General features: G+C 35.1%; 4 protein-coding genes across 5 annotated transcripts; 3 read left to right on the forward strand and 1 right to left on the reverse strand.

The window, feature by feature from the left end:
• Positions 1-757: 757 nt before the first annotated feature.
• On the forward strand, positions 758-3,812 carry LOC113872630 (CAX-interacting protein 4). 2 transcript variants are annotated; one of them, XM_027510330.1, is made up of 3 exons: positions 923-973; positions 2,616-3,617; positions 3,659-3,778. In XM_027510330.1, the coding sequence occupies exon 2, from the start codon at positions 2,641-2,643 to the stop codon at positions 3,613-3,615; it is 975 nt and encodes a 324-aa protein (XP_027366131.1). In that variant the 5' UTR covers positions 923-973; positions 2,616-2,640; the 3' UTR covers positions 3,616-3,617; positions 3,659-3,778. The 2 variants fall into 2 exon arrangements, with proteins under 2 accessions (XP_027366133.1, XP_027366131.1); XM_027510332.1 differs by having other exon boundaries at positions 758-969; positions 2,614-3,812.
• A 2,041-nt stretch (positions 3,813-5,853) lies between these two features.
• On the forward strand, positions 5,854-7,570 carry LOC113871928 (WAT1-related protein At3g30340-like). The gene is made up of 6 exons (XM_027509019.1): positions 5,854-6,035; positions 6,288-6,344; positions 6,433-6,549; positions 6,633-7,035; positions 7,214-7,365; positions 7,450-7,570. The coding sequence occupies exons 1-6, from the start codon at positions 5,854-5,856 to the stop codon at positions 7,568-7,570; spliced, it is 1,032 nt and encodes a 343-aa protein (XP_027364820.1).
• A 465-nt stretch (positions 7,571-8,035) lies between these two features.
• On the reverse strand, positions 8,036-10,972 carry LOC113870786 (pentatricopeptide repeat-containing protein At5g08305). The gene is made up of 2 exons (XM_027507244.1): positions 10,917-10,972; positions 8,036-10,255 (listed from the first exon to the last, which is right to left on the reverse strand). The coding sequence occupies exon 2, from the start codon at positions 10,176-10,178 to the stop codon at positions 8,532-8,534; it is 1,647 nt and encodes a 548-aa protein (XP_027363045.1). The 5' UTR covers positions 10,179-10,255; positions 10,917-10,972; the 3' UTR covers positions 8,036-8,531.
• Positions 10,973-11,672: 700 nt separating this feature from the next.
• LOC113870787 (E3 ubiquitin ligase BIG BROTHER-related) lies at positions 11,673-18,340 on the forward strand. Its single transcript, XM_027507245.1, has 7 exons — positions 11,673-12,134; positions 12,959-13,301; positions 13,396-13,436; positions 15,754-15,795; positions 15,888-16,009; positions 16,097-16,205; positions 18,027-18,340. The coding sequence occupies exons 1-7, from the start codon at positions 11,835-11,837 to the stop codon at positions 18,075-18,077; spliced, it is 1,008 nt and encodes a 335-aa protein (XP_027363046.1). The 5' UTR covers positions 11,673-11,834; the 3' UTR covers positions 18,078-18,340.
• Positions 18,341-18,614: the final 274 nt, after the last annotated feature.

An 18,614-nucleotide genomic window follows, 5' to 3' on the forward strand; every position in this document is an offset into this window, starting at 1 on the left:
AATAACTTATTTTTAGAATAAATTTTAAATTCTCTCTTAATTTTTTATATTTATCATTCACAACTCCTCTTACACTTGACTGCCCTCTAAACACATCTATCATTATTGCTTTGATAATTTGTTTCTAGAGTTTTAAAATTTCCATCTAAACCCAACCTCAGGTTAATGATTTGCATCTTTTGAAATACTTTTGTTCTTGTTTGTGCAATTCCCCTTTCGTATTTGCTACGTAGTTTCATTCATTTTTTTTAATGATTGTTTTATATTTTTATGTTAGCATCCTAATAAGTATTTGTATTCTCATAATAGATATTTTTGAAAAAGAAGTTATAAAAAACTAGGAAGTGCTGTAAAAAATGAAAATAAAAAAAATCATTTTATGATCAAGATCACGTAGTTCCAACCAATTATATAGTGTTTTGTGTATAAGTTTTAGAATTAGAAGAAAAACTTGATCCATAATATAATTTTAGTGATTCTACAAATGATCTCAGATCACTTAAAAATTTATCTCAAAACAGAGGTGTGTAAAAATTATCAGCGGGACGATAGTTACTATTGAATATAACGTTCCCAAACAACACCCTCTGTCCACACCCAAAAAAGGACATCTTTGCAAACAAACAGATTGGATTGGGCCGTTTGGAAACGAATGGGTTTAACTGAAAATATTGTATTTGGGCCTGGTCTAAAAAGATCAATACTAAAAAGAATAATTTTTTATTTGTTTAAAAAAAAGAATCTTCTGGTAAGTGGTAACTAATCGATCCCTCCATGCTAAATTGGGGCTTTCAATTTTGAAGCCGCCGAGGTATTCGTTTATTTAAAACGTAATTCTCAATCCTTTCAATTTCGTTTATTTCTTTGATACAATTCGATCTATGCAAAATATTGAATTGAGGTTCAAGAAATCGCAATTTTAAGGTCAACCCTAATCGAAACCGCACGTTGGATATTGCCCAATAGCTGGTGAGTCCAACTCAAATTCTTCTCCTTTTCTTCTTTTATCCGTGTCTAAGCTTTCACCCTTTTCCTTTGTCTTCGAAATTCCATTTATGTTCTCTGCGATTATTGACAGAAGATTAAGAACATGATTTTAGGTTCGTTTGCACAAATCAGATAGTTTGAATTTGATTTTTGGGTATTTCAAGTATGATTTTTTGGGGTTGCCGTCGGTTGAGGGGGATATTTGTTTTTAGATTGGCTTTTGCTCATACTTTGTTGTTTACTATATTATTTAAGTGTTTAGGTTGTCTGCTTTAGGAAAAGAAATGGTGCGGAGAAAGATTTTTAGGAAGAAAATATGTGTGCAGAATGGTATTACAATCTGAAGTGTCAAGTTGTTAGGCGGTGCAGACTATTGAGGAACCAAGAATTGTGAACATAGTATTGAAACATATCATAGCCTGATTCAGATCTAGTGATTTATGCCTTTATGGTTATGTTAAATATGAATTTGGGCTGGATGAAGTTGTAAACTGGACCTAATCATTTGAAATTCGAACTAGAAAAGTAGTTACTCTTCTTGATCCAATCAAGTGAGATGGTTTTGATATGAAGTTTTGGAATGTTATTGGAACGGTTGTTGTGAGATTGGTCTTAAAATTTTATAAAAAACCCAAAATCGTGAAGCACCTACTCAAGGAGGGTATCGAAATTTGTACAGCATTTAGAGATGTAAGTTTTAGTTAGAGATTGTGGAAGAGCATAGAAGATAATTTTTTTGAAAAAAAGAAAAAGTTATTTTGGATGTGCATATTCCATGCTAAGGCCTACAGTAAACAGTGATCTGAGCAAAAAGAAATAAAAAAATAAAAAATCAAGGAGATTGATTGAGTGGATAAATTAAAAGGGTTATTAACTTAGAATATATGTGGTAGACTTATGGTTTGAGCTGTGAATATAAGCTATGAAAATTTTAACTTCATGTAGTGTACTTCTGATTTTGTTATTTCTTGAGTTTTTTAAAAATTTTTGTTACAACTGAAACATAGTTCTTTCTTTGTTAATATGGTTGTGTATTTTTCTTTGCTTAGTTGTTGGAAAATGGAATCAATCAACTTGATGTGTAAAAATAATTTAAATATTATGATGCTGTGTTTGTTTGCTGGATAAATGTACAACAATTTTGGTTTTCACATTTATTTTAGTGTAAGTGACTGTGTTCATATATTCTTGGTTTATATGTTCTTCTTTGTTTTGGAGAATATGAAATAGTTGGTGCTTGATGTCCAGGTAGATGTAGTTGGCTGAAAATAGATAGATGCCTGATATTACTTGGGACACACACATAAGTTTTGGATGCATGTTTGATTTAAAATAATCCTATTATCTTGGTTTTAGTTGATCTGATTATGTTTTTGTATTATGCATGCATATTTATCTTTGTATGGATTTAGTAGCGTTGAGCTCCATTTGGCTGATTTGTATTTGAATTTTTGTGAAATATCTGATTGATATGTTGCTTGTTACTTGCATAAGTCAAATGCATTTGTGTTAGTTGGAGTGAGACTGGTCTCGTTCCTCCATTGGGAAGTGACGTCATCTTTGCTTTCTTATTGTTTTTTGCTTTGTTTCAGTTTCTGATTGTTAAGTTCCTTTTTCTCCTCCCAGGTGAGGGATAGCCATTGAAATCTCAAGATGCCGGCTACAGCAGGTAGGGTTCGCATGCCTGCGAACAATAGGGTTCACAGCAGTGCAGCCCTTCAAACCCATGGCATATGGCAAAGTGCCATTGGCTACGACCCTTATGCACCCAATAAGGAAGACAAGAAGGATTCTTCACAAAATCTGCCCAATGCAGAACCTGATGCTGAGAATGCATATGCCAGCTTCCAGGGGCTTCTTCAGCTTGCTAAGATAACAAATGCTGATGTGGATGTATCCCGTGGGGCCTGTAAGAAGTGTGGCCGTGTTGGGCACCTCAAGTTTCAGTGCAAGAACTATGTGAAAATCAAGGATGAAAATGAGGAGAAGGATCCTGAGGCAATGCTGCCTGTGGGGTTGGTAGGATTGGATAAAAAGTTGAAGGCTGAGAAGGTGGATAGGAGAAGCAATGGTGAGAGCTCTGAAGAAGAGGAGGAGGAGGAGGATAGTGAGAGTTCAGATTCTGAGATTGATTCGGAGATTGAGAAAATTATTGCTGAACGGTCTGGGAAAAAAATCAGTGGGAAGGGAGGTTCTTCTAGAAAGAAAGGGGATTTGGATGATGGTGGGTCTGGTGATGATTCTGGCAAGAAGAGGAGAAAGAGAGGTAGGGCAAAGAAAAGGAGTACTAAGAGGGATGTGAGTGATTCAGATGATTCAAGTGAAAGGAGAAGGAGAAGGAAGAGAAGGAGGGAGCTCAGAAGGAAGAGAGACAAGTCTCCGGATGAAGATGATGAGTATAGGCACAGGCGAAGAAAGAGTAGGAAGGAGAAGAGGAGAAGGAGAAGCCGTCTATCAGATTCTGATTCTGAATCATCTGAAGATTCCATTAGACGGCACAAGCGAAAGAGCAAGAGGGCGTCATCATCATCTGACACTGATTCAAGTGGATATAATGATTCAAGGAAGGGTAGGGATGTCAACAAATCAGAAAAGAGGAGGAGGCGCCACCATGGGGATGATGAATAAAGATCAGCACAGTACTCAATGTTATGCCCCTTGATGATTCTAAATTTCCATGTATCATTTACTTATATGCTTGTTTAAGTATTGTACTTTCCTTTGCTTGAGTTTCAGAGTTCGAATGTTCAATGACTCTGATAATCCTGACTTGTACTCTTATTTTAGATTAAATACTTTTAATATATGATGTTATTCTATAGCCTTTACGGTTAAGAGGGGCCACATGGTCGCTGAAGGAATTGGGTGTACTATAGGCATGCAAGTCTTAACGAAAAAATGTGGATAGATTGACCATCAAACTACCATGTCATGCCCATAGGAAGAGTTTGTCGTTAATAATGGAGCCTTATCCCGCTACTTTGAGATCATGGGATACTAATCAGGAAGAACGAATAAATAACTCTGAAATATGGTTTCACTATCTGATATATACTGCCAAATGTTCTTTATTTTCATCTTCTTGCGTAGGTGTGTATAATAACAATTCTTCAATTCCATTTTCTTAAGTCTAATTCTCTATTTTATTTCCTTTCTTTGTTCTTGATTTCTTGATCTTTCCCTTATTCACTCAAAATCTTAAATCTTATTTAAACAAAAATATAACTATTAGTTTAAATATTTTTCTTAAGTGGATCAATTTTATAAAATTGAATATACAAATAAAATTAATTAATATTTTATTATTTAAAATATAAATAAATATTAAATTCTAGATAACATATTTATAAATGCTTAAATTATGTGAAGTTTGATATAAATGACTCTGAAAATAATATAAAAATGATTCAATAGTTAAATTAATTAATTTTATACTTTTATAAAAAATATTAAATGATGTAAGTGTCTATGTTTAACACTTTATGTCAAATGATGAATTAAAATTTTATAAGTAAAATAAAATTGTTTAGGAGGAAATTGAATTGATATGTGAAAATGAGTTGCTTTCTCTCAAGCTTTTTCATAAAAGAATTCCAATGCTTTAAGGTTTTTTTTTTCGGATGTCCTAACAATTAATATCAGAGTTGATTATGCACTAAAGTAACCAGATCAAAATAATATTGAAATTGATAATGGATCCATGTGAAAATTCTTGTATCAACCCTCGACAGGTCCCATCATGAGAAGAAAGAATACAATACGACTTTGTAAAAATTAAGAATAAAGTCTCAAATTTAATATATATGTGTGGGTGGATATTTTATTTTAATAATATTCAACATAAATAAAATTAGCATAAACTTTTTATTGTTTAAAACATGATAAAATTCTATTAATTTTAAAATTAAAAAATATCTTTCTTTGCGTGTTTCTTCTAAAACCAAACTCTCAAACATTCCTAATGCATTCCATTAATTTCCTCCCCCAGAATCGTTGCTAAGATGTGTAGGTGGCAAAAAGTAAAAACTCTGCATAAATACATAAACGACGAACCATTTTTTCCACGTCTGCAATTTGCATTCCAGTCAGACAGCATCCTTCAACTTTCTACTATTTTCTCTCTCTTGACAAGATTTGACATTTTGTTCTTGCTTGTAATAAAACAAAATAAATTAACAAGTAACGTGTCAAGCAAATCAAAAAACAGATTCCCTGTTAGCAAAAGAATTGGAGGCATTGTCATATCTGTCTCTACTTTCTAATGTGGCTTCCCAGTTACAACCACTAGAGAAATTCTAATACAAACAAATATTCACTAGGATAAGAAGCTAATGGTTCAAAGAACGGTACCATATGTTGCATAATACTTATTCAAAAGACCAGAAGCTTATTCTGGTGTCAATTGATGTGGATAAATAAAACGTGATCTAATTCATTAGCACTTCAGTTTACTAGTTTCAGCTGCAGAAAATTCCAGCTAGAGAATGTTAAAGGAATCTGATATGTGCAAATTAGGGCTGTTTGACCACCAAAGTATTGATGTGATTAGTCTGATATGTTCCCAATTACCGTAGACTGAGGTGAATCAATGACTATGAACGAATATCACGTTGCTCAGTAATTGGTACAGTAAGATTGTAAGTAAATTTCCAACTTGAGAAATAAAAATTAAGCAAATAATAGGGTCTGGAATGTTGAATGGAAATTCTTGATGTGATGAGGAATATATCATCAAGTTTATTCTCATGCTGTGGGAGGCTATGGAATTCCTCTATATATTGGAGAAGATAGCAGACACCACACCATTCTTCCCAAGCTCAACAAAACAACAAAGCATAAAATTAAAAAAGAAAATTCAAGATGTTGATGCATTGCCATGAATTGTGCAAACAAGTTTCAATCATGATTCTAGTTAACTTGGCTCTGGCTTTTGTCAATTTACTTCTGAAGAAGGTTCTTAATGAAGGAATGGACTACATGTCCATCGTAACATATAGGCAGACAATTTCATTTATCTTCATGGCACCTATTGCTTGCTTCTATGATAGGTAAGAACCGATTTCATTAATTATAACGTCTTTTGATCTATGTAACCGACCTCGTCAGTAAGAAAGGCTTGATTTTTATTGTTGCTATCGTCTTTATTGTATTCTTCTTCTTTGCCCCCTAAACCAACATATGCCTTTGGCTAATATACTTCCCCTGGTTGCTATCATGTAAATAAGCCCTTTGTTTTAACACAATTTTTATTCTAGAGGTTGTACAAAAGACAAGACAAAGCAGTTTTCTACTTTTTACAGGAAACACAAACTGAGGGTTCACATAATATGTCTCCTTTTCCTCAGTGCTCTTCTAGGGTAAGTAATATTGTAACCAATGATACGCTTCTAGTTCTGTACTGATCCACTAAATTTACGATTTTAATATTTTATTAATGCTTTTCAGAATAACACTCCCCCAATACCTATTTCTTATTGGACTTGAATATACGTCTGCTACATTCTCATGTGCGTTCCTCAACATGGTGCCTGTATTTACGTTCATTATGGCTGTGCCATTTGGGTAAGATAGCAAAAGTATATTATTTGTGTTGTGTAATACAACAACAACAATAATGTTGATCCTTTGGCTTGAAAATTTTCTAGGATCGAGAAGGTGAACGTGCAAAGCAAGAGTGGTAAGGCCAAAGTCTTAGGAACTACTGTATGCATTGGTGGAGCTGTGTTGTTGGTCCTTTATAAAGGAATGCCCCTTATCGACCCACATTCTCAACACATAGCAGACGAAGTTACAAGCCCAACTCCATCTGCCAAGTTAGAGAAATGGATTATAGGGTCAATAATTCTGACTATAGGCTGCCTCTTGTGGTCTTCATGGTTCATTATACAAGCAAAGATTAGCAAAAAATACCCGTGTCAATACTCTAGCACAGCTATTTTGTCACTTTTTGCTGCCATTCAATCAGCAATATTGACTTTGATCATCAAGAGAAATAATGCCTCGTGGATTCTGAAAGGAAAGCTTGAAATAATGTGTGTTATATATACTGTAAGTACATTCTTTACAATGACACACATCATTTAGAATGTTTGGAAATAGTCTGTTTATTTGCAAATTAAGTTCAAATCTAAATATTGATTTGGATTTGAAGTAGAAGATTCAGCAATCGTGATTAACTGTTCAAATCAAACCTTAGCATTCGAATTTGTTGTTTATGTGAGCACAGGGCTTGGTTGGATCGGGCTTGTGCTATGTGGCAATGTCATGGTGTGTCAAACAAAGGGGTCCAGTTTTTACCGCAGCTTTTACCCCCCTTTTACAGATATTTGTGGCTATCCTCGATTTCTCTTTACTAAAGGAGGAAATTTACCTGGGAAGGTTGATTTCTTTTATAACTCTTTTATAATTTCCACCCTATCTACAATCTATTGCACCTAATGTATCACTATCTACAATAAGCAGTGTTGCAGGATCTTCCTTGGTTATTGCCGGTATGTATATTCTTCTGTGGGGAAAAGGTAAAGAGGGAGAGCAGTATGTCCTGAAGGATACGCAACCAAATGAAGATGTTGACTTTCCATAGCAATGCCGCAAATGAATGGATAATTTTGATCCAAACATGTCCTCTTATCTTCGGGGACTCGAGTTCTCTGAAATACAAAATTAGAAGCAATAAGCTGATTTGAGACTTCTGTACAACACAGAAGACCAACAAGTTCAGCTTGAGGATTAATAATTTGACACTTGTTCTAATCAATAGTAGACTCTAACCTAAACGTCAACCACTTCCTGCTTATTCTTGAAGTTTTATCTATGTATGTACTAGATGGATTTGTACATGAGAAGCACCAGAGTTCCAACTTCATATGGAGAGATGGAATAACATCCACTGATCAGTATCTGGACTATTAAAGTAAAGAAGTTATTTGTTCGCACTTAAATAAAAGGGGATTTGAAATGAAGAAAAGACGTTCACTTTCAATCATTCATAACGCAGTCCAACAATTAAACCGCAAGGTTATTTTAGACGACAAGAATTGTAGAATACTACACATAATATCATGTGCTGCAATCGCTATATCCAATTCCAATATAATGATAAATTCACGTCATACTAAATACTGATCATGTTAATTTTAGCCGAGGATATATCTACAATACATCTAAGTTGAGCGCGCAATTATTTTTCCCACTCATCAAATGGCAGTTACATTTCAAGGTTACTTTCAGTGGACTGTAATCTACATATTGCATGGATTTGTAAACCTGTTAAAATGCGAATACATTTTGTGGAACCGATAAACCAAAGGGACTTCTGATTCTCCTTTGGGCCAGGAACATATGTATCCTCTATAAAGATGCAATCCTATTCAAGTCAAGAATATCCAGAGCATGATCGGGTTAGTTATCAAGTTTTTTTTTCTCCTTTGGGCCAGGAAGAATCAGACATATACCACTTGAACAAACCACTCATTCGTAGAGGACTTCTGATTCTGATTATTCTTCCAAAAAATTCAATTGCTACAAACTTCAATACCATCTACTCAAAAGAGAAGCAATTCATCTTCTGTTGTTGTATCGTTCATCAATCCTTCTTGATTGTCTTTGCGACAGCCAAATTTCATTTGATAGACAACAAAATTGAGCATAGAATAAGTTTCCTCTGAATCAGGATGTGACTTATCTTGAGCAATAAATCTATGAAGGACTCCAGATATTTCAACAAAGCTAAACCCAGGCGATTTTTTCACCCCTCTTCTCTCCATAGCTTCTCTTGTACTTCTTGCATCATCCCAGCGTTTGTCAACTGCATAAACATTTGATAAGCCAATATATCTACCATCATGGTTTGGTTCTAGCTCAATAAGCTTCCTGCCAACTATTTCTGCAAGAGCTAAATTTCTATGGTTAATACACCCATTAAGAAGAGCACCTAACATGGAAGCTGTTGGTTCTATGGGCATTTGAAAAATAAATTGGTATGCAGTGGTTAATTGACCTGCACGTGCCAGCACATCTACCATGCAAGCACAGTGCTCGTTTGTAGGTATCATGCCACATTTACCAAGGCTCTCAAAGAAGTACCATGCTGCTTTAACTAACCCTCCATGGGCACAGGCAGCCAACAAGCACAAGTATGTGACTTCATCAGGACGGATACCAACCATTTGCATTTCCTTTAACAATTTAAGAGATTCTTCAACTAGCCCATGTGTTGCAAGACCTCCAATCATTGCATTCCAAATCAAGACATCAGTTTGACTCTTTGAGACCATATGGAATACAAGCAAAGCCTCCTCTATTGCCCCACATTTGGCGTACATGTCCACAAGAGAAGTCTGCAAGACCAACGTCAGTGGTAATCCATTATCAACTATGTATTTGTGCATCATTCTCCCCTTCTCTAGAGCACCCAGGTGTGCGCAGGCACACAAGACACTCACCAGAGTTACTTCATTGGCCTTGGGCCCAACAGCTCGCATCTTTTCAAAGATAGCCATTGCTTCGCTGTATTCCCCAGCCTTAACATAGCCATCGATTAAAGAGCTCCATGACCGAACATCCTTCTCTAACATGGATTCAAAAATTTTCTGAGCCAAAATCATTTCTCCACACTTAGCATAGCCATCCAGCATGGAATTCCATGAAACCAAATTTTTTCCCTGCGTACTATCAAATACCTTACGAGCCCACATAATATTCCCACAAGAAGCATACATGTGAATCAAAGAATTCAGGATAAATCTATCAGATTCATGCCCAGTTTTTACAATGTGGGCATGCACAGATACACCAGTTTCCAGGTTTAAAAGGCGAGCTGATGCTTTCACAAGAAATGGGTATGTCAAGTAATCAGGTGCAACCCCAAGTCGCAGCATATTTAGAAAAATAGATAGAGAATGGGTTGGATTTCTGCTATTTGAGTAGCCTCTTATGATTGTATTCCAGCTAAAAATTGTTGGACTGGAAAGCTGGGAGAAAACCCTGTAGGAATAGTCAATGTCGCCTGAATTGGACAGAGCAGAAAAATAAAGAACTTTGGATATAAATGGGTCATCTTGAGATAAGCCGAAACAGATCACAACGGCATGAAGTTGCTTCAGTTCAAGCATTGATTTGCATTTATCAAGGAGGCTGAGTAGAGTTTGATTTATATTTGCAATTTTACAAGACAACGGCACTCCAAACATTTACAGATATATAAAGCCTGAAGGTCTAACACTTCAAGTGTTACGTATCATCCTTGCAAGGGTGAGCCCAGGTAACACTGTTAGGAGACACAGTGCAAAGGTTAGGGATCAGTACGTCCTCAAGCTCTGAATTGAATTTAAGAAGTTAGTCTCGTTCATGATACAGAGGCTGCTATGTAGACAAGAAGTCAAATTAAGACATAACGGAAGCCCTTAGGTGGATTACATATGGATTACATCAATTCAATTTAAAGGATTACACACACCCAAAAAATGAGCGAATAAATTTTTTTAGGCTCTGATTGTTTTAATAGAAAACTCAACTTAAGCAGCACAAAGCATTGTCCTCTCTAACTTGTTTTCTTGTCCTTCTCGTACTCTTTTAAGCCCCAAAATTACAGATAAAGTGAGTGTTAATATGTTCAGTATAGCAGCAATGCCCCTAATTTGGTTGTCTTACTTGCACAAATGATATATCTCTTATTAAGAAGGTTCAAGTTTCTTTCACTCATTTTATCAAGCAATTGGCAGTCAATAACCCTGATAAGTGCAACATCAAATAATGATATTATAAAATAAAGCATACAACATGATTAAAGTAGTAAAAAATGCAAAACCAATGACAAACATAAAAATATATGATTCAAATTAATTTATAAACGCATTTCAGATATATCTAATGACACAAAATGAATTCTTTAAACTTTAAAGAGCTCACTAGTAACTCCAAGTAGGTACCTTGAATACGTACACACAAAAAGAGACGTGTTGATATTTGTGGAGCTTTCCCTTCACGCAAAATGCAATGGTACTACTTTTTTTGCTTGCATAAGGGTTTATATATTATTTTAGAATGTGATTTGATTTTTAATGTTTCACTTGTTTCAATGCTGCACTTCTTCACTCACTCAATTTCAACCATAAATTCGTATCAAACCTGGTGTCACCTGAATTAGTGTAACTATGACAAATTAAGGTAAACTGAATTAGCTAGACAAGGCTAATATGATAATATTAATTAAGTAGTTTAAGATTGTTTATAAGAAAATAATTTCTTCTTTAAATTTCTTTTAACATGGTATGAAATATAAATAATTTCTTCTTTATATATATGGAAAAAAATTTGACCAACTAATATATAAATTGGACAAATTTAAAGTGGTCATCAAATTGGAGACCCCATGAATGACAAAATTTTAATTAAGATTATAATTTATTATTGAAATGAAATTGAACGAATAACTTGAGAATACCAACCTGGACTATGGTTAAAAAAAAGAAAAGAAAAAGAAATGACTTTTCCCGCAAGTTAAAAGTAACTGGGAATCCGCAGCGAGAGCCGTTGATCTTATGTGGGACACGCGTTGATGGACGGTCACTTTGAATGGGAGCGTCGAACTTGGTGGAGCCCACAGAGAGGTTCCTTTTTGATTTTCGTTGCCGTTTCGTCGATTTTGCTCTTTCTTTCTAACGTCACAACGATTCATTTATTTTTTTAATATTTAAAAATATATTTACATATATTCCCTTCGATTGATTCTGGGATTCGATCATAACATACGTACATCTATCTATCTTTCTCATTCTTCTTCTTCTTCTTGTTCGTCTTCAATTGCCCCTTTTCTCTCTCTTTGTGTTAGGTTTCTTCTTCTTGGCATGGAGAACGACACCAGCGCCGCCGCCACCAACAACCACAACACCACCGGCAAAGTGGGTTCAGGAGGAGTGAAATCGAACAATCAGAACCGAGAAGAAGAGCATTCCAATTTGAATGGGGAGGAACACATGACGGAACATGTGGAGATTGAAGAAGAAGAAGAAGAGGATCGAGAAGCTGATGAAGAAGGAGAACCAACTGGATCTGCACCCAACCCTCGCCAACCTTCAAGAACCCCTTTCACTAATCTCAGCCAGGTCGATGCTGACCTCGCCCTTGCCCGAGCGCTTCAGGAGCAGGTTCCCCTTTTCTTCTCTTCTATTATCATTCGTTTTCTTTTTTCTTTTTATTTTATGTCTGTGGTTGCTGGTTAAATGAAACGGAAATGAAGTGAACTGCTAGCTTCAGTGATTCCAATTGAACCAGTGCTGTGCCAATATCGAATAAACTAAATAATTTTCATCATCAGAATTTTTGGTTAAACCCCATAGTCTTAACCAACAATTCGCATGGACTAGTATTCAATGATAACAGCCCAAGGACATGCAGATTCCAGGTGTTGATATCACTGTCGAGGATTTTTGTTTTACTGAGATTGTATTGAAACGTAATGTTTCATTTGCATGGCATATCTCTGAACGTCACTGCATTAACTTGGCTGTGTGAAACTTGTGACTTTCCCCCAATCTGATTCCTCTTCAAAGAGACATAATTATACCCAAACTTCACACCACAAGATTGGGGCCTCAAATGCAGAAACCGCCTAGTATTTTGGAAAGAGTCTTTGTAGTGTTTATCAAACTCTCTGGGATACCATGTAAATCTTGATACCATGTAGACGTCTATATAAGAGAGAGAAAGAGCATTGAAGATAAGGAATGAATGTTGTAGAATAATGGGATGCACAAAGTTCTGATTTGTTATGCAGCCTGCCTCCCCATGTGTGTATTTATGCCATTAAACCTAGGGAACTACAAGTATAGTTACAGACAGATGTAGTCCAATAACTTCACGAACATTGATGCTATTATCCTCTAGAAATGAAGGTTCACAGATAAAATTGATTATTGTTTTGATTTTCACATTCTTCTGATTTATAAACCGTTGTTTGATTATTGAACAGGAAAGGGCGTATATGGTGCTGAGAATGAATAATGATGGAAGTGATTATGGAAGTTGGGAAGGTGGAAGCCATTTGCATGATGATGGGGACGATTTTGATGACCTACATGATGGCACTGATGTGGATGAGGATGAAGAAGAAGAAGATGATAATGAGGAGGAGTATGAAAATGAAGATGCATTTGATGTCCATGCTCATGCTAGTGCTGGAGAACATGATAATCCCAGCATTGAATTTGACCCAGATGTATTTTCAAGTGATGAAGCATATGCAAGAGCATTACAAGAGGCTGAAGAGAGGGAAATGGCTGCTAGACTGTTGGCTCTTGCTGGGATAAATGATAGTAAGTTTTCTTGATTACAACTGTAAATTGGTGGATTTTTATTTTATTTTTTAAAATTATCCCGTTAGAACCACTATTTTCATTTTCAATACAGGGGAGGTGGAGGACATAGAGGAACATGGTGCGAATTCTCAGGTAAATGTCTCTATTTTTTGTCTATCTGGCTATCTGCATCTACAAGTAATTATGGGTTAATCTTTGTATTTGTTCACTCACACGTACTCATGTCAATGTCATGGATATAACTAAGATAATATTTGACTTTAGTTATGGACCTAGTATGGTCCTATTTGAAAATTATTGTAACTTATTTTCTACTTCCTTTGAAACTTTGTAAGCATGGCTTACTTAATTTTATTTACATCTATTGTAATTGTTACAGATAAGCCATAACTCACATAATATTTGACTGAAAGATTTATGTTTTATGATTTAGGATGTTTTATTAAATATTTTAGATACTGTGGCATGAAAAATCTATAAATTTATTCTAAGTCATTCTAGAGTATTTTCTTTTTCTTGTTCCTTCCTCTGGATGCCAAAAAGGTACCTGGTAAAGCATGCTAAAATTACTCATTTCCTGGCGTTGGTTACTTGGATTGCACAAAGCTTTTGCGGCTTTGCCTCAAAATATATAAATAACACAACTTCCTCTAAGTTTATCTTTTCTGTACATGGGTTCCTGTTGTGAGGAAACCAAGTTGAGCCTTATATTATGACTATCATCCATATTATTAGCAGAAGCTGGTTCATTGGTTTCATGTGATTTGTCATTTTTATCCATGACTGTGCAGGCTCATCTCCATACTGAAAGTAGACAGAGACACAAAATTAGAGCTGAAGCTAGTTCATGAGGCCATTGAATTAGAATAATTAGATAATCCTCTCCTGCATATTTTTGATACTAGATGCATTAATCGTCTTACTTTTTGAAGCTACTGAGTCAAAAGTGTTCCCAAGATTCTTCACTAACCTTCTTCAAACCCATGATATCCAGTTTTGAGATTTCCTCCCCATTTACCTTCAACTTCTTTGTTGTTGTTGTTCTTGTCTATGAAAACTACGAATCTTTGCTGTTTTGCTTCAGCTTTGGTTAAAGATGGGAAAACTGAGATGTTCTTTATTATCACTTGATTTACTTTTTCATGAACTTGTATTTCAATCATTTGCAGCTTTTATCTTATGGTTCTATAACCTTCTCATGCTCATCAGTATGTATTGCATTCACTTCACCTTTCAGATTGATGTTTGAAATTAGATGAACCATTTATTGAGTTTGATGTCATCGTTGTTCTATGCAAGGCCAAGAGAGGATAGCACAGTAGAACTTCATAAGATCAAGACAAAGTGACTGATAGGAAGTGGAGATCATTCCAACTAAAATTGTTGACTTTGATTGTGATTAAATTTGCATTGAAGTTTACTGTGATAGCAAGAGGGAATCAATGGTTTAGAATCAAATGAGTCTGAAATTGCTGTATCTCAGTTGTGCAACTGGCATAAACTGCTTTTTTCAATGTTGCATAGTGCTTACACCTTAAGCCTTTAAATTATTTAATTGCGCCTAATCAGCTTTGAAGGTGCTGGATTTTTTTTGACCCAGCTACATTTTCAAACTTAAATTTATTACGGAGATCTGTTCATATTGTTCCATGTATGAAGCCTGTTATTTGGGTTATAATATGATATGCATGTTTATTGGGTTTTATGGGTTTTAGCATGGTCGGATTGAAGGGCCAATTGACCATGACATTGTGAGAAGTTTCCATGAATTTATTGCTGCAATGTAATTATGCACATGAGGCAAAGTTGAAGAAATGATAGTTTACTGCCTTCATTGTGCACCAAATTTCTGTATGTGCGTGTGTGATTGCAAAATAGTGAAAATGGTATGCATGCACTTGCACAATTGCACAAGTAAATGTTCTTTTCCACAAGTGACATACACTTTTCAGTTGTCATATTTGTAGATAAGTAAAGCAGCATCCTCTGAAATGGTGGCTAGGATTTACTCCTTACAATGTAGATGACTGGATACTCCTTTCAATTCTTTATGCTTCTCCATATCAGGATAGGTTAACTGATTTTCTGTGGAAAGCCTTAGACTTCTTCAAAATATAAGTCTCTTCTTTGTAATGCTAACAAAAATAAAATCTAGCTTTAACGCACTCCATGGATTGACTACATGTAGATCAAATGACTCCATTTGGCCCCCTGTCATATCCAAAGTATGAGAGTATATTAGTATCTTTGGACCAACAATTGTCTTAATTTTTCCATTTTAAGTCTTTCCATGGCTGATTTAACTTCATCTGGTTTACCAAAATGTGTCATTGTAATCACAGAATCAATTAGGCTGGATTCGTTTGCTACTATTTTTTGGACAGTACGTGCAGGTCATTTAATACTGTTAATTCAATAAATGCTTCTTCTTGATCATCTGAGTTTGCAGGATGCTTGGGAGGATGTTGATCCAGATGAACTTTCATATGAGGTAACTTATCTAAACCCAAGTTTTTGTCATGCTGCCCATCCTTCCTGTCCGATTCTTTCTTTTGTTTTAAGAGTAACCTTCAACTATTTCAGGAACTGCTGGCGCTGGGTGAAGTAGTTGGAACTGAGAGCAGAGGTCTTTCGATTGACACTATTGCCTGTTTGCCTTCAGTCAACTACAAGAGTGGGAGTGATCAACATGGAAGCAATGATTCGTATGTTTAAATTTTGTTACTTCTAACCTTAGCTTGTGTATATGATGGACTGTGGTGCCTGATTGTCATGTCGTGGCTGTGTTTCAGGTGTGTAATTTGCCGGGTGGACTATGAAGATGATGAATCATTGACAGTTCTTTCCTGCAAACATCTGTACCATCCCGAGTGCATTAATAATTGGTTGAAAATAAACAAGGTATGGTTATACCCATCTTCCACTTTATGTTCTTTTGTCTTTATTGTTTAGATATGGTTTTATAATGTGGTTAATTAAATAATTTTCATGTAACTATTGGTTCCCATTTCCATGTGCAAGTTCCATTTTATAGGACCATTAATCAAGGTCCTTCTATGCATCTGGTTGAACAATGGTTTGTGTCTATTGTCTCATCCCAAGGGAGTTAAAGGGTGTATAGATGTTCTTTTGTGGTTGCTAGTCTTGTTCTGCTTGTAAGGGGATTGAAAAATACCTCGGTTTGAACTTGGATTGCTCAGTTCATTTTTTGTTTTTCTTTTTACAATCCTTTCAGCCTAAATTTTTCTGTTGGCCTGTTCCAAGGCACCTTTGATTTATGCAGTGTTTGAACAAACACTGGAAGTATAAAAAACCTGTATACCTCATGGACAAAATGTCCTTTTTTATCCTGTCAACATGTTTGGCAAGATTGTACAGATTTAATTCTGCATTCCAGACCATATATTTTATGGAAGCAATATTTTGTTGCTTCTGCAGTGGAAAAAGCCTAGTTGCATGTGTAATTTAACATCAAAACATTACTTTAATAGTAATATAGTATTTACATACCCTTGTTGATACTCACAGTTGTAAAAGTAATTTTGATCAACATATACATTACTTATTTTAAAATCATTTCATTTCAAACTCATCTTTAACCAAAATCAATTTTATATGATTACCTAAATCATGTTTGCAAATGCTTATCCAAATACACCATTATTCTGCTTTGCAGTCCTTCCCTATCCAAACAATACCATCTTGCTATGTCATTTAATTACCATATAACCATACATTTGCATATTTTAATAGCTTCTTCACAGCCACTGTCACATACATGTCCATTCTAATCTTGATTTTTCTATATAATATTTCTTTTTCAAAATTTTCAAGAGCCATAAATAACAGCCATCTTTGATCCCATCTGTTTCCCACTCCCATGTTTCACATCTCTTTATTTTCTAATCTTTTAAACTTGTGCGTTTGACATTTCCTTTTGAGATTTTTCAACAAATCAGTGTGATGCAGACATTTCACCACCATTACTCGTTAGATATTTATATCATCTATTATATATTATTTGTGCATTCAGCAATTAAATTCTAGACTGCTCTGCATTTTGACAGAAATTGTTATGTTCATTTTGTCATTAGCTTAACTTTGGAGGAAGCGTTAGCCTTAAAGAAATAATTAGTTACAAGTTAAACTTTGAGATGTGAAATAAGAAAATGAAAAAAAAAAAAGTTTTAAGAATTACAAAACAAGATCTTGAACGGTCTCTACTCCAAAAAGGGGGGCATTTAGAGTAATTAAAAAGAAATAGAAATCAAGGATATCAGAAAAAAATTATGAAGGATTTCTGGTAGTCAGGAAACCATAACTACTGCAGCATCTCAATTTGTTAGGTAGAGGCTCCCTCTTGTGAAATCCCTTTTGGCTTGAAATATGAATAAATCACGGGCCCAGTTTACTGCCGCCTACAGTGTGAACATATCTAGTATGATACCATTTTAAGTTGGTAGAGTTGAAGCATGAATTGTTCCACCTCATTTTCTGGGACACATCTTTCATACTAGCCCTTTATTTCTTGAAGCTCTCTTTTAACTAAAATTTCATGATACATCTCTAGTTTTCAACTTGTTTAGGTTTTACATACAATATCTTAATAGTATATAAGCAGTGCATAAATTACTGTCATTTTGATCAAATTTGATTTTAGTTTATCTAGACTTGAGTTATTTGCATTGGAGAAGCTGTGGTGTAACCCTTGGCTCTTTGCAGATTTGCCCAGTTTGCAGTACTGAGGTATCTGCTTCTGGGAACAACTTGTAGGGGGATTTAGTAGCTGCTCTTCACTTCAAATTGAAGAAAATTGGTGCAAGTTGGGGGAGATATATCCCCTATTTTAGTAGCATTGCCATGTTGGGGAGATAGTCTGTGCTCATATTGTATCCCCCTTCGTTTTAAATGTAACATGTAACTTTCGGAATCAGCTCTCTAGATTGTATCTTTTTTAATGGAATGAATGGCGTCAAAGTGGCCAGTTGTTGTGGCCATTTCTCTGAACTATCATCTTCAAATTGAGGCATGCTATTTATTAACGCGGGGTTAGCCTAGACAAAGCAGTATTTAAAAATCATCATAATTAGGGCCGGTGGATTGGAGTCCTTATAATTTCATTTGTGGAATGATTGTGGGGAACGTGAAGTGGGCAAATTTAAATGATAAATAAATGAAATTTATTGAGTAAATTCTTACTTTGGTCTTAAATTTGCAAATGTTATTCACTTTAGTTTCTGATTTTATAAATCCTTTATTTTTTATTTTAAAAATGTTATAAATTTTCTTTTGTTTGTCCCCTAAAATACG

Source organism: Abrus precatorius, unplaced genomic scaffold (genome assembly GCF_003935025.1).
Source record: "Abrus precatorius isolate BTA unplaced genomic scaffold, Abrus_2018 Scaffold7, whole genome shotgun sequence".
In the NCBI taxonomy this organism is placed as follows: domain Eukaryota; kingdom Viridiplantae; phylum Streptophyta; class Magnoliopsida; order Fabales; family Fabaceae; genus Abrus; species Abrus precatorius.

Excerpts from the sequence above, each read along its gene's own strand:
- LOC113872630 (XM_027510332.1), top strand. The coding sequence starts at position 2,641 with ATGCCGGCTACAGCAGGTAGGGTTCGCATGCCTGCGAACAATAGGGTT.
- LOC113871928 (XM_027509019.1), top strand. The coding sequence starts at position 5,854 with ATGCATTGCCATGAATTGTGCAAACAAGTTTCAATCATGATTCTAGTT. Across the intron at positions 6,036-6,287 it reads ATTGCTTGCTTCTATGATAG|GAAACACAAACTGAGGGTTC; the intron begins GTAAGAACCGAT and ends TACTTTTTACAG. Across the intron at positions 6,345-6,432 it reads TTCCTCAGTGCTCTTCTAGG|AATAACACTCCCCCAATACC; the intron begins GTAAGTAATATT and ends AATGCTTTTCAG.
- LOC113870786 (XM_027507244.1), bottom strand. The coding sequence starts at position 10,178 with ATGTTTGGAGTGCCGTTGTCTTGTAAAATTGCAAATATAAATCAAACT.
- LOC113870787 (XM_027507245.1), top strand. The coding sequence starts at position 11,835 with ATGGAGAACGACACCAGCGCCGCCGCCACCAACAACCACAACACCACC. Across the intron at positions 13,302-13,395 it reads TCTTGCTGGGATAAATGATA|GGGAGGTGGAGGACATAGAG; the intron begins GTAAGTTTTCTT and ends TTTTCAATACAG. Across the intron at positions 15,796-15,887 it reads CAGATGAACTTTCATATGAG|GAACTGCTGGCGCTGGGTGA; the intron begins GTAACTTATCTA and ends CAACTATTTCAG.